This window comes from Tetranychus urticae, chromosome 3 (assembly GCF_039701765.1).
Source record: "Tetranychus urticae isolate SD_2017Ah chromosome 3, NJAU_TeUrti_SD_1.0, whole genome shotgun sequence".
In the NCBI taxonomy this organism is placed as follows: Eukaryota; Metazoa; Arthropoda; class Arachnida; order Trombidiformes; family Tetranychidae; genus Tetranychus; species Tetranychus urticae.
The window spans coordinates 14,470,267-14,484,656 of record NC_142960.1 but is presented as its reverse complement, the minus strand read 5'-3'; the positions used below and the strand labels follow the sequence as shown (position 1 = coordinate 14,484,656).

The 14,390-nt window shown below is 33.5% G+C and overlaps 2 protein-coding genes and 1 long non-coding RNA gene across 3 annotated transcripts; 1 reads left to right on the top strand and 2 right to left on the bottom strand.

The window, feature by feature from the left end:
* Window positions 1–988: 988 nt before the first annotated feature.
* On the top strand, window positions 989–3,769 carry LOC107364301 (sialin-like). Its single transcript, XM_015931638.3, has 5 exons — window positions 989–1,218; window positions 1,282–1,843; window positions 1,920–2,199; window positions 2,367–2,608; window positions 2,693–3,769. The coding sequence occupies exons 1-5, from the start codon at window positions 989–991 to the stop codon at window positions 3,005–3,007; spliced, it is 1,629 nt and encodes a 542-aa protein (XP_015787124.2). The 3' UTR covers window positions 3,008–3,769.
* On the bottom strand, window positions 3,479–3,971 carry LOC149093446 (uncharacterized). The gene is made up of 2 exons (XR_016199575.1): window positions 3,779–3,971; window positions 3,479–3,687 (listed from the first exon to the last, which is right to left on the bottom strand). It is a non-coding gene; the product is annotated as an uncharacterized LOC149093446 (long non-coding RNA).
* A 7,740-nt stretch (window positions 3,972–11,711) lies between these two features.
* Window positions 11,712–13,040, bottom strand: LOC112539759 (uncharacterized protein F54H12.2-like). Its single transcript, XM_025162519.2, has one exon. The coding sequence runs from the start codon at window positions 13,038–13,040 to the stop codon at window positions 11,712–11,714; it is 1,329 nt and encodes a 442-aa protein (XP_025018287.2).
* Window positions 13,041–14,390: the final 1,350 nt, after the last annotated feature.

Sequence of the window (14,390 nt, the reverse complement as noted above, 5' to 3'; positions counted from 1 at the left end):
TACACGTTAAACAATTAGATAAACATTAGAAGAAATAATCTATTTTAAAATCTTAAATGGTTGATGTTGATTACAATCAAATCAACATTTTGACATTGTAAGAATCAGTTTGATCAAAATCTGGTTCCCCAGCTATACGAAAAGAAACTTTGAACACGATTTTATCGAAAACTGTTTAACAACCTTTTTCACAAGATTAACAATCTAAAATATCATGAGACAAGATAATTGAAACTTATGCTCAAATAAGTTAACAATTGAGAGCGGCAATTAAGAGCATGAATCGACATTTAGCTATAGTTTGACTGAAAGGGGAATTTCATTTGAATAATTTAATCCTCTCCGGGAATCATGCAGCTCGAGCGCTATTGTTGTGAAACGGATTCATATCTGTCATGGGATGATTCAAACTTTGACCGAAAACAGTTTTTCACCAGATTAATATCAACAAAGATTTTTCTCTATTTCAATATTTCATCAAATTTATTTCTATTATTACAGAACTTTCATGAGCAAAACAGGAGGTCAATCTTAATTTCAATTGATGCAAGTTTGTTTCTTTTGAACTCAGCAGCAAACAATAAACACGTGTAATAATATTGATCTAAGTCTCGATCTAAATATAATAAAACAATTGAAGATTTCATAAGATTGGCTAATTTAAAAAACCCTGAAATAGTTTTGTACAATCTTACGATAATCTCCGTGATATTTGATTATCAGATCACAGAACAATAGCTATGAATTGACGCAGAATTTAATCTTTAAATTACCTGAATTACTTCCACTGTAAATAAGACTAATAAGCTGTTGAGAGAGAGGTGATAACATTTTCATAAAACAATTTAGATTGCTAGATAATTATGAATAAAGTATATGAATAATGAATAAATTGCGAGAATTCTTTAGTCGAGTTAAGATATATTTATGTGTTCATTTCATCAAGTTCTTAAATCCAAATTGAAATTGTTCTATTCCAAAATCGAAAATGTCTCCTCTAGAAAATCAAATGACATCCAGTGAAAATATTGGTAAAAGTCATGATGATCGATCAACTGATTCTTCCAATGATTCCCATAAACCTCGAGTTCCGTTTCGTTTTTACATTGCTGTTTTTGGCCTTTTCTCGTCTGTAATGTGTTTCTCTGTTCGAACCATTTTCAGTTTGGCTATTCTTGATATGCTTGAATCCGACTCAGAAACTTTGAATGCCACTGGGTAAGTATGATATTATATCATAACCAATTGAATTGTTGGTTAACATGTTCCATTGTTTGGCAGGCCACCAAGACCGTATAAAGTGCGTTGGACCAAAGCAGAACAAGGAATTGTTCTTGGTGCTTATTCGTATACTTATGCAGGCCTTCAAATTGTTAGTGGACGCCTTTCGGACAAATACGATGCTGCTCATGTTAGCACAGTGGCACACATTTTATCCCTTCTTTGTACTGCTTTAACGCCTTTGTCTGTTTACGGAGGACTTGGTTGGGCGATTGCTATTCGTTTAATTCAAGGAGTTGTCCAAGCACCAATGATCTCAACTCTTTATGTTATCTTTTCTCGTTGGTTCCCTCCAAATGAAATTGGTCTTCCAATTGCTGGACTACAAATTGGTTCCAATATTGGTTCAGCGATGGTTATGCCAATAACTGCTTGGTTATGTCCTCTTGATTCATACTGGGAAGGATGGCCACTGTCGTTTTACCTTTTCTCCACTCTTAACGCTATCTTTGTCATTTTGTGGATGATTTTTGTTACCAAAAATCCAAAGGATAACAAATGGATCTCACAAGCTGAGCTTGATTACATAAGGAGTAAAAGAAAAGATACTGAAAAGAAAAAGGTTTGTCCATTCGACTTTAGATATTTTATAAAGATGGTTTCGATGTTCACGAACTAATTATTTTTGGAAAACCTAGATGAAAGTTGCCTGGTCTGCTATGTTGTTTTCACTGCCTTTATGGTCTGTAACAATAGCTCGAGCAGCAAATTCATTTGCTTACATGTTAATGAACTTCAAAGCTCCGGCATATCTGCAAGAAGAGCTTAACTTCGATCTTAAAAATAATGGATTTATCAATGGACTTTTTTACATCGCAATCATGACATCCATGTTTTCCTCTGCTTCAGCGGCTCAATGGTTGATAAAGAAAGGTTATTTTTCCGTTACAACAACTCGAAAAATATTCGAATTCATCTGTAAGTTTCACTTAGCTGTTATTATTATTGTAACCAGCTTTCCTCAAATATCACGCAATCTGATATCACTAGATCGATCTTTCAGAAAAAAACAGCAACCCTTTCCATCTTCATATCAACAATTTTAGACCAAATAAACAAAAGCTTGTTTAATTTCTATCAATCAGGTAACACAGGATGTGCCATATCAACCCTTCTTATTCCATTCACTGGTGAAGATCCATGGGTCAAAGTGTTTCTTCTTGTCATGTTGATGTTTATGAGAGGCTTCTCAACTGCTGGCGATCAATCAATTATTTCAGAAATGGCACCTGATGCTTCTGGCTTAGCTTATGGAATATCCAATACATTTTCTTCAGCAATGGGATTTCTTGCTCCATTAATTGCCGGTTTGATAGTTGATGCACATGTAAGATGTTGATCAGATTTGTCACGACTGTTTTTTTAATTTTATCGCAAACAGATAACCAGAATAAATAATCTCTCGTTACAGGCTGGCTCAGCTCATCCATGGGACATGGTTTGGATATCATCAGGAATCGTCTCATTGATTGGTGGCACTGTATTTCTCCTCTTTGCAACATCTGAACCTCAACCCTGGGGAACCTTAGACTATGAACCAGGAAAATCAAACAAGAAACGTCCCGTAGGCAGAGAAACAAGTGTTATTCCTTCATCGGAAATTTACCATGTTGAAGCTGACAATTTAACACTCAAAAGGAACAAGAAGGAGGTTGCAACTGAAATTTACACCATTTCGAATGCAACATCAAAGATAGGATCTGGAACTGCAGAAGATAAAGTATAAGTTAGAAAATCTTTCTCATTAGATTTAGAATTCAGCATTTTCCTCATAAGCAAACTGCTGCAATTCAAAGTTAATTTCACTTGACTTACATTTTATTATGATAAAAATCATATCCAGAAAGTGCTTAAACCCCCTTAAAGTAGCTTAATTCATTATAAACTTTCATCGACTTATCAAAGCATTGAGAATTGGTTTGGAAGACCAATTGATCACAGTAAATATGAAAGTTTGCAAGACACGAATATTTACCGGGATTATAAAGAATGGAAGAATCCCTTATCCAGCTACCAACTCTTTTCGATGTGATTGGAAAATCGATTGAATTCCATCGAGAATGAGTAGTTTAATCCTTTTTTTCTGTGCCGTAATTTATATTAGTATAATCGCTATTGTATCCATTGCTAGTTATCGGTACGGTCGTTATGATTCACTACATGAGGACAAAGTACCATCTCGTAACAGTAAACTTGATGTTAATAAAAATTTAACAGAGGTACCGACTGATTCCGATATCAGTACTGACCAGGAAGATGAAGGTCCTAAGCAGAAAGATCTAGAGCGTGGGTCGACCAATCATCTGGAAACCAAGAGAACTAGAAGTAAACGACTTTTGGATTCTTATAAAGACCAAACTGATTCAGATTCAAAATCATCAGACAATAACATTAAGTCTCCGGCCCCTAGAAAAAAATCATAAAAAATTATGTAATTAAAAGCAAATTTAGATGTGACATTCAATAAATCATTGAATTATTAATGAAATTGACTTACTTTGTATTTTATAATTCAAAAGCTTCAAGCTAAGAAAGGAATTTGTTCATTTCACAAAAGATAAATTAAACATCTTACTTGATCTAAAATGATTCATAATATCAAAAAAATAAAACAATGATAGACAACTTGAATAAAATTCAGTCACATGAAACTTACAATTACAGTTAAGTTTAAGAGTAAACCCTTTCAAACTGTCACGTCGTGGGATTAGCAGATTGGCTATTTTTCAATAGTATTTAGGTGAAATAGACTTTTTATGAGTTTCATTTCCCAGATAAAAATAAGTTAAATTTTTATTTTATGTTTAAACTAAAAACATAATTAAAATATTCTCAAAATTTGCTAATTAATGAAAACGGAATCAAATAAAATTGTTCATTGTAATCACAATATTAAATTGATACAAAAGTTTCATGTCACAAAAAGTAAACAACAAAAAAGTTAACCATCTAGACACAGGATGGCCTTACTAAACTCATTGAATGCAAGAAGCAAGCAAATTGAGCAAAATTTACTTGATTTAGTAAATTGTTCATGTTTATTCAAACCAAAGCCCTAATAAACTGAAATAAATTACTCTTAAATCTGATACAAAATTCATTAAAAGCCTGTAAACCTTTATTTCTTGAAAAATATCCTTAAATTAAAACCAAGCATTGAATGAAAACAAAGCTGTAAAATAAGCTTTTTACCCGCAACCTCAAAATCTGGTTCATTTCAAACAATTTACTGACAATTAGAGTTGAACCTTGAAATATAATGAGACAATCAAGGTAAATATTGATCGAAACAATATGCTGAACAGTTATTACCATTTTTGGGTGAGATTTCATTTCACTTTTCATCTTTCCTTCCATCTTCCCATCAAATTGATAAATTTAATGTACAATGAAAATGAAATGCAAAAGTGACTATTTGTTATCTTCCTTAGCATGTTTCATTGATCTGAAAAACAGAGCAAAGCGAAATATAATAATAAAACTAAATGTGGTTTAACCATGATATACACAATGCGAAATGATGAGAAGGAAAGAAAAACTAAAAAAAGAAAGCAACATTTCAAGAATCCTCATCTTATTGATTCCTTAACTCTGATATTGACAGAGAGTAAAAACAAAAGGAAAACAAAATATCCTTTTGTTTATCTCACCAATAATATTATTATTATCATATTATTTCAGACTAATATTGAATTGCCTTTCCAGTGATTGACAGTTTTACATTAAAAATATATTGCAATGAATTTTTTGCTTCAATTTTCCCAGTCAAATAACTTGAAATTACATTTACTTTTCTTCTTGGATAATCATTTGGGTTCCATCATTTTTATCATGAAATCAGCCTTCAAAATTGACTTTTAATACATCTTTTATAATCAAAGTTGACCAAATTGCCATTCCAATCCAATCTCGTTTTCATTTCTTTCCACCTTTTCACTGCAACAATTTACAGAATGATATATTGTAATAATGTGTGTGATGATAATTGTGATACATTTTTGGAAACAATTGAACCAAGAAACAGATAAAGAGGAAAAATGTGAAGAAACATTTTTTTTCCATTGACTTTTCATTTGCAAGTTTTCATTGTCGATTCAATTGTTGTCATCTTGGATCATCTTAATTCAATTTCCTGGCTCAAATGATGAGGAAAAAGCAGATTATAATTTATATCTGGAAACTCTGAAAGCTCAACTAGCATCATCAATCATGAATATCCGGCCTTTTCTTTACCTTTCTCCTTGTCGTCCGACTATCAGCAAGAGAAGCAAAAAAAAACTATCAACAAACCCATCATCATCAGTGTTTTATATCAACAGGAGTTCATTCATGTTTCACATTTGAAGCTCATTTTGGATCATCATTACTCTCATTATCATTAGCATGATCATCAATCGGAATAGCTGGAAAAATGAAGAGAGAGAAGTGAAGAAAAATTTGGGTAAAATAAATGCAAATGTTTGATGGGTTGAAGGTGATAACAAAGTTGGGTTGTCATTATAACCACAAGAATTGAATTGGTTAAGATAAAATCATGAAAGGCAAACAGATCCATTATACAGTCTCTTAATATTAAGAGATACAACAGAAATGGTTCCCAAAGATGAAGATGATGATAATAATGATAAAACACAACATCATACTCAATCATGGAGACGCTTTTTGTAATAAAATGCTTGAAAATTATCAATTTTATTCCCTAACCAAGTTCAACTTTTCCTCCCTTCATCTAAACATAATCACAGTTTCATCAAATTTCTCATCATAACTTCATTGTCTAATGTCATAAAAATATACTCCAAAAGCATTTACTTTTTACTTTCCATTTTTTGTGGTTCCTTCAACAATACAGTCTAACAACATTATGAATAACCCAAAGTTGACTGTAAAGTCCACCAACCCAAAAGTGTATTAAAATCAACTCAAACAATCAATAATAAAGCAACAAATTTGGTGTTGAACCAAAATCAAAAGTCAAACATGATTAGCTTATTGATTGAACAGGGGAAAGTGCTCAAAATAAGTTAAAAATTAATGATAAAAATGATTAAAATGATCATTTTCCGGACAAAACAACGGTTCAATATAATTGTTGGAAATGGGAAAAGCCTTTTGTTGCTCTTTTCACTCTCGGATCAATTTCATTATCATCTTAATCATTCCCAGGCCTTATTAACCATCAATAGCCTTAATAGCAATGATAATATTGAACCATTGAAAGGTTGAAATGATACTAATAGAGACACAGACAATTGTTACAATTAAAGGTGAATGTTACAATGTGTTGGGTAAAAAGGTTTGCTTTAAACAAAAATAATTATGTAAGCTAGCCATTACTTGAAAGGTAAATACAATTAAGGTGAAAAAAAGGATAATGTTTACAGTTAATTGATTAAAATGACATCCATTTAGTTTCATGTTATTAGACCTTCATCATCACCATCATCATTATCAGCCTGTAAGAAGCAAAAAAGGTATATAAAACAGAAGATGATGAAGATGGCTTGGAATCACTTTAACAGAATCATTTATCCATTATGCTTTTTACTCGTTTTTGCCTCTTTTTTCCTATGTTCCGTATCTACACCCAATTCAGATATATCATTATCAACATTTATACATTTTCACCCTGTTATATTTGAACGAATGTTCATTCACTCTCATTTTCTTAAACAATCGCTCACTCATCTTAGAGAATCACTTGCAGAATTTATCTTTTCAAGTATGAAACTTGGCTTTCCCCTGTTACTTACCAATCTAACAACATGAAAAGCATTCTCTTGTTCAACACTCACTGATTTTTTTTCTTCTTCTTCTTCATCTCTTTCTTTTCTTCCTTCTCATCTTACTGTTGAGCCACCTTTTAACTGAGTGTTCAGTGTTGATGGGATGAATCCTTATGGGTTAATGAAGATACATTTTGACATTGCTTTCCTTTTAATGCACATTCAGTCTCTATCAGTGTGACTCTCTTGATGTGCTTTCACCCGGAGGCTGGCTCACTATCATCTAAATCCAATAACTTTCCTCTCTATCATCAGGATGATGAGGAAACAGAGAGGTAAAAAATGGCCTCACATTTAAGGAAGACGATAAAAGGATCTGTCTCTCTCTGTGTGTCTCTCCATGTTAACAGTTAAGTCCTACAAAGGAATCCCATTCACCTCATAAGGCAAACATAAATACATACAAATACACTTAACCTATCATATATAACAACACAACTTTAACCGTTCAAAACTCTTTCATCATTATCATCATTTCTTCTTCTTCTTTCCCTTCTTCTTCCTTCATCATCAAACCTTATTTCAATTTTGCCATCTTCCAAGTTAACCTTTCTTCTTACTTCTGATGAAACAAAAAGCCAGTAAAAAACAAGACAGTAACAAGATGAAAAACAAAAACAAATTACTTCTAAGTTTCAATCCTTTTCTTTTCCCGTTATCCAATCATTTGATTCACTTTGCACTTAATAGTGAAGCAAAAAGGAAAAAAAGATACAGAAATTGGGCAAAATTCAACATTTAACTTGAGATATTCAATTGTTTGTCAGAAACTGTGACAACTGAGTAAAAAATGTAATAATAAACAAGTCAACAATGGAAAAGTGATGAAACATTTAATATCACGTAATAACAGTAAAATGCTTTGGAAATGGATTTCAGATGAAACACTGAAACTTTTTCATAAGGCAAATGAATGTTCAAAGCCGCAGTGTTTCTTTTCAACGCTATGAAGACCACATCAGGCCACAAACTATCATGAAAGATCAAAAATAATTTTATAAATGAGTGGTTTTGGATTCGCCATCCACTTTTCATTTTTTAAATACCGCTTTTGACCGATTTTATGTTTTCAATGCTTTTGTCTCGGATAAAATATTAGATCAACGCTAAAAACTTTCCTTTCATGATCAACTCATTGACTGAACAGAAATAAAGTGATAGAAGTAAACAGAAAATGTTGAATAAATATTATGAGGAACAAAAACTTCCGAAGTTTGACCTGAAGATAAGATCATTTTCGGAAACTATCTCAACTAATCTCTACAAGGTTCTCTTTCAGCAGGTAACCTAGACATCCAGATACCAATATGGAAACTTCGAAGCAAAAACGATTCAACGGCTCTCACTTCATGAAACAGGTTTAGAGTGACTTAGAGTACCATTGGAATCGCAAAGTTACGTCTGAAAAGTTTGGTCTTCATCTCGTCAGCTGAATAACTCTCAAAGGAATAAGAATTTCGACCTGATTTTCAGGGAGGAATTCTGCACTCATTATAAGCTTTCGATTGATATATGGTTCATTATATTTGTCTGAGCGAAGCGAAGACATATGAGGTGAAAATGAGAATTTTTGTTCGACGATAACTCAAAAATAATAATCACGATTTTGATGAAATCTTGAGAATAGCTTGCTATAAGGGTCGAAATTTACTGTATAGTTTTTGGTGAAGATTGGCCCAGTCCCAAAATTTGGGGATATTTTCTATCAATAGAGGGCGCCAAAACAATTTGTCACTTTATGCATAAATTGACACAAATGGGCAAAAACGGGTAAAAATTTATTTATTTCGCATCAAGACTCTGTTAGTTTGTAGGGACATAAAACCTGAGTCCGTTTGTGTGATTTAAAAATTTCTCTGATCCACAGTTTTTGAGAAAAGCCAGTTCAAAGTTGAAATTTCGATCGCCTTTGTTAAATTATAAAAGTAATGTGGAAGTAAATGGTGTAGCTTTTGATGGTCAACCAGAAAAAAACACTTATTTTGAGTAACACTACTTCCATAATTGAACAAAGCCGATCCAAGTTTCAACTTTGGCCTCGATTCTATCAATCGGAGAATTTATTTAATAACTCTAATGTACTAAATTTTTATTCTTCTACAAACCTACCAAGACTCGAAACTTAACTCGAATGCTCGACTTTTTGCCTGCACTCTTTTTAAATAAGAACTTCTTTCGATAACATCAACACATCAAATTAAAAATATTTGAAGTAGTAAGTAAGAAGGGCAGAGTCGCATGGGCGGAGCCAAAGATTGTCAACTCTTCGCTCTTAAAGGAGCGAAACTAGTCTCAGGTCGGAAAGGGGGTGGAGGTTCAGGAGTGAGCTTGAGGGGCTCCCACCTAGAAGCGACCGTGAAGGGACATTTTATGACGGCCAATAAATCGAAAATGGCTTTTTAGTTAGCATCCTAGCTATTCATATGCACCTGAACTAGAAGCAATAAAATGTTGACTTATAACCTAACTTTCTTACCCTTTTTCACACCTACATGTTATATAGCTCATCTTAAGTTTTTTCCTTCTGTGTAGCTAACAGGACTTATTATCACACTTTCATGTTACTCTGCGAAAAGGAATAAAATGTCCATCTCAATATCTGTACTGGTTTACTTCTATTGCGAGTTAAAATAAGATATCTATACGCGAATAAAGGAAAAGCAAACGTCTTTTTTACACAACACTTTATTCAAGTTTTTAAAGTTCCATTATTGGAATCAACTTCATAATTGATGTATAATATACGCATGATTATGATTACAATCATGAATAAGGTCATTAAAGTGAATTCCAAAAGCTTACAAGTATCCATAGAGCAACAAACAAAGACGTACTTCATTATTTAGACTCTCTATGTCTTTATATGTTTTACAGCCAGTAATGATCATTTTTCCGGTATGAAATAACAAACACTTGCTCTTTTCTTTGCGATAATAAGCTGCTGGAAATAACTCAGGATAGTATTCGAACATCCGTGGTTTCTCTCTGCTCAACTTGTCGAGATTTATTTTACGCTTGAAGTTAGAAGTACCAACCATATTAACTATCTGACGATTATGAAATTCAATCGGTAGATTTAATTTCATGCAGAAAGCAGCAATAGTTGAATCAGCACACTCAATGCTCTTAGCGCCAACCACATTTATCTTACCATAGTTGAATATGAGTAAGCAAGCAGTCTCGAACTTGAGAATAGCTCCACTGAATCTCTTCGGTCGGTAATCGATACTAGGAAAATACTCACTCAATTCAGCAAGCTTGAAGGGAAATCTAGTAAGATGATATTTTATAACAACGTTGCTTATTTCAGGTTTGTTATTCAGCGTATCCATCATTATTTGAATCCAAGTAGCTTCTTGATTTGTCGCTCCAGATATTTTATATATATTTTCTGCTCAACAGATTCCTGATGGATAGAATTTAAGGAGTCAAGATGATATTCACAGACTTCAACAAGATCACAAAGTTGTTCTACTTCTTGAGTTAAAACGTTGTTTCTTCTCATAATCCTTCTATTCTGACGCCTCAGCCGTTGAACTTCTCTCATCAACTCTCCAACTTGCTTTGATAGCTTTTTATTCTCACAGTTTACAGAAACGTTAACTAACTCTATTGCAAGAGCTATTCTATCCATAACGGTCAACTTAACACTAAAAATTGAAATGAATGAAAAAGCGAAATAGCAAACTATTTATACGCGATAGAGAATGGATAATTACAATTAGACGATTTTGATTGGTCATTTGTATTTTTATTATTCTTAAGAAATATTCAGTAATGATTACATCATCTAGGATAAATAGCCTTTAGAAATTGTAAAGCGCAAAAAGAATGGAAAAAGTAAACAAATACGAATTTTGCTTCTAAGGATCCCAAACCAGCTTCTTTTAGACTTTTTATTCTCCTGCAACGTACACGGTATACCGATACAATCAAGAATGTATACCAAGACAAGATCATTTACAATAACTGGATCCCGTTCAGGAAGCTGTTCATAAAACTGCTTGATATATCCTCCTACATCTTCAGGAAGCGCATCCTTCAAATACTTTGAAATATCACCATTTTTATCGAATTTTGCAGGAGCAAAGTAGCATTGTTGACCACAGACAGTAAAACATAGAGCAGATTCATAATCTATATTACCATAGCGACTTCGCACTTCAATTTTGAATCCGTAGAAGTCTTTTTCGTTTGGAATCCACTTCAGGTCCATTTTGATTTGTTTTGTATCCATCGTCAATGATTTTCCAGGCTAGATTATCGTTACACTTATGAAACTTACTGAACTTAGCTAGAAAACTTTTGAAGGATGTATTGGTTGCTCTATCAATCACAAATGCAACGCAAAATGCTCCACAACCTCTCGACTCAAGATGTTGTAACTGTTTGGTATTCCAAACGAGTTTTTTCTCTTTAAATAAGCTATGCATCTCAGGATACATAGGTGGCAGTCCAAACGAGTCAAAATACTCACACTTGCGTGAATCAACTCTGAAGGCTACCCAATGTTTTCCTTTTTCCGTAGATTTATCAGTATTCACAACTAAAAAACTTGGATAATTTTTGATAATAGGTATCTTATCTCTAGCAAACACGCCTAAAAAATCATTGACGTGTGCACATAGATTTCTTATCTCATAATTATACATGTTTCACTGTGTTTTTGTAATCGGATGCTATATTTCGCTCGTAATCAATCTCAATAATGTTGTCATATTCACAAAATATTACAACATCAATAACTTCAGCGAGTGCTTTTGCAAATTTCAAATAAATTCTCAATGTACCATGATTTATAGGATTGACATGTCCTACTAAATCACAACCATGAGACAAATCAGGTGCAAAGTTGAACCCAAAAATGGTTTTACCGTCAGCAAATTCTTTTCTCTTTATATCGATCGTTGACTCTGTTGAGTTCATATTCATTGCCTGGAATAACCCTGAATACTCTCTGATATAGTTTCCTTTATCAAAATCAGGTTGATAACCATTGCTCGGGTATTGAACTCCATTGAGATAACAAATCGCTTGAGAAATATTGAAATGTTCGAAGCGGAATGGATCCTTTTCTCTTGAACCGTTGAATGCTTTATTTGAAACACAACCTAGAAATAATCTGCGAGGTAGCTGTCCAATTATAATATTGTCTAAAACAGCATCCATAGACTGCGAAGGGATAGGTATATGTTTAACTTCTACTCTTGTTATTGGATATTTAGCTGGAGCCAAAGCCAATGCTTTAGCGTGAGCAGTAACCAAACCTGGATATGCTCGCAAACGATGTACGAATAAACTAGAATCAATAATTTTATGATTCAAAGTAACTGCATTCGAATACTCGAAAGCAAAATCGGTCGTGTTAAGGATCAACTTCAGCTGCAAATCACAACCTCCGATGAGTGCCTTTCCTTGGAATGTAAGATCAACATGCAATTTACCATACAAATCAACGACTTTGGATTCACCTATTTTGTCATTATTAGTTGCCGGTAAGAAGTAACCTCGTCTTTCTGCTGCATCTTCATTCCATAAACAACACTGTAAATGTGTATCCTTAGCTGATTTTCCATATCCTAAGAGATTTTCAAAATAGGCTCTGTAAGCATACGTGTTCGAGGAAGAAGTTACTTCTCTGTTTCCAAGCTTAAGTTCAACTTGCTTTATCATTGAATGTAGCAAGTTATTAGCAGGTTTCAACCAAACCCAGTCTGCCTCAGTCATGGCTGTGTTATCATTTTTGTTCATAACTAACTGCATCTTAACATATAGGTATGTTTCATGCATTAATATGTACTCATCCTTCGATGTAGGAATATGAAATTCCAGGTAGTTGCCACCTGTAATTGATGAAATGGGTCGATGTTGTGTTTCATAGCTTCTTTCAATAGATTTCTGTGTAGGTGGTACGGTGAAAATATCCAGTTCAGGAAGAAGAGCTTCAGAAGATAATTTGTGTATGGAAGTCATTTTAGGAAATCGTAATATGCTTTATTCAAGCTTTTCTTTTTCCTATTGATTAAGGCCCTTTTTATAACCTTTCTTCCAGCGCCTTCCTGTTTATTCCTTTTGTCAGAAATATGGCGAATTGCATCGCTAGCAATTTTACCAACAGTCTCTGATACGTGATTAGCTGCAGAGTTTTTAGTATCTTCAAATATAGCCTTACCAGTGTCCAACACTTGTGATCCTAAATAGCGTAGTAGAGGTAAAATCTTGGATGTAAGAAAACGCCCGAAAAAGCCGTTCCCTCTTTGGTAACGAGTTCCTGCGAATACTTGAAGAGGTAAACCATTACCTGCTTGATTTATATAATAGCTTTCCATTTTTGCCGAAAATGTAATGTTGTAACAACTCTACCGAATCTGAATGCAATGTCTTGACCGGATTCATCCTTTATATTAATTAAAATTCGATCGATTTCATTGCATGATAATGGAAAATAATATGGCTTGGTGAAAATAATATTTATATCGTCTCCGAATTTAGATGAATTGTCAACTCGCACTGATCGTAAAAACTGTGAGTAAGTATTTCCCACAATTGAAGGTTGAACAAGATCTGAATAGATCATTAAAGCATGTATGCCTGCTTTTAAATCGAATAAGTGAGGTGCTGTTCGACCCATAGTTTTAGTATGCTCGTAAAGAAGAACGAGAGGCTCGCTGTGTAAACTATCTTTTTGCATTTTGCTCTTGATTTTTTCGTAATCTTCTTCATTCTGAAAACCCAACATTGTCTCTAGTTCTCTGCCTAGATGGATAAGCATTTTAGCAGCTTTGTTTCCACCAGATTGTTGTATTACGCGATGCTCAGCCGGTAAATACCCCATTCGCGGAGGTATACCATCATATTCAAAAACATCAGCTAGTTCACGGATTTCACGATTGATTTCATCACAGAGTAGCTCGATGTTCTCGTAATAACCGGGTTTCAATGTCGCTTGCGTCTCAATGCTAAATCCTGCTTCATTAACGATAGTGAAACGATGTTTTCCTTCAACATTATACCAACTTTTAGTATATGTGATTTCTGCTAGTCCAACTTCCCAATTATCTCCTAATTTCAGAGTTTGCGGTAGATAAGTTAAATAATTTGAAATTTTGTTATCAGTTAATCCTTTAACGTTACTTGGTAATGTCAAATAAAAAGATTGAGCCATATTTATTATTTCAAATAACCTTTATTTATTTTTCCTCAATACAATTCACCTTTAAATAGCTGTATTAGAATTATTACTGTTATTACTGATCTTAGGTGATGGAAGTAAGCATCCTAATGCCATTGACAATAGAGCAAGCCAAAGTCTTTGATCTCCAA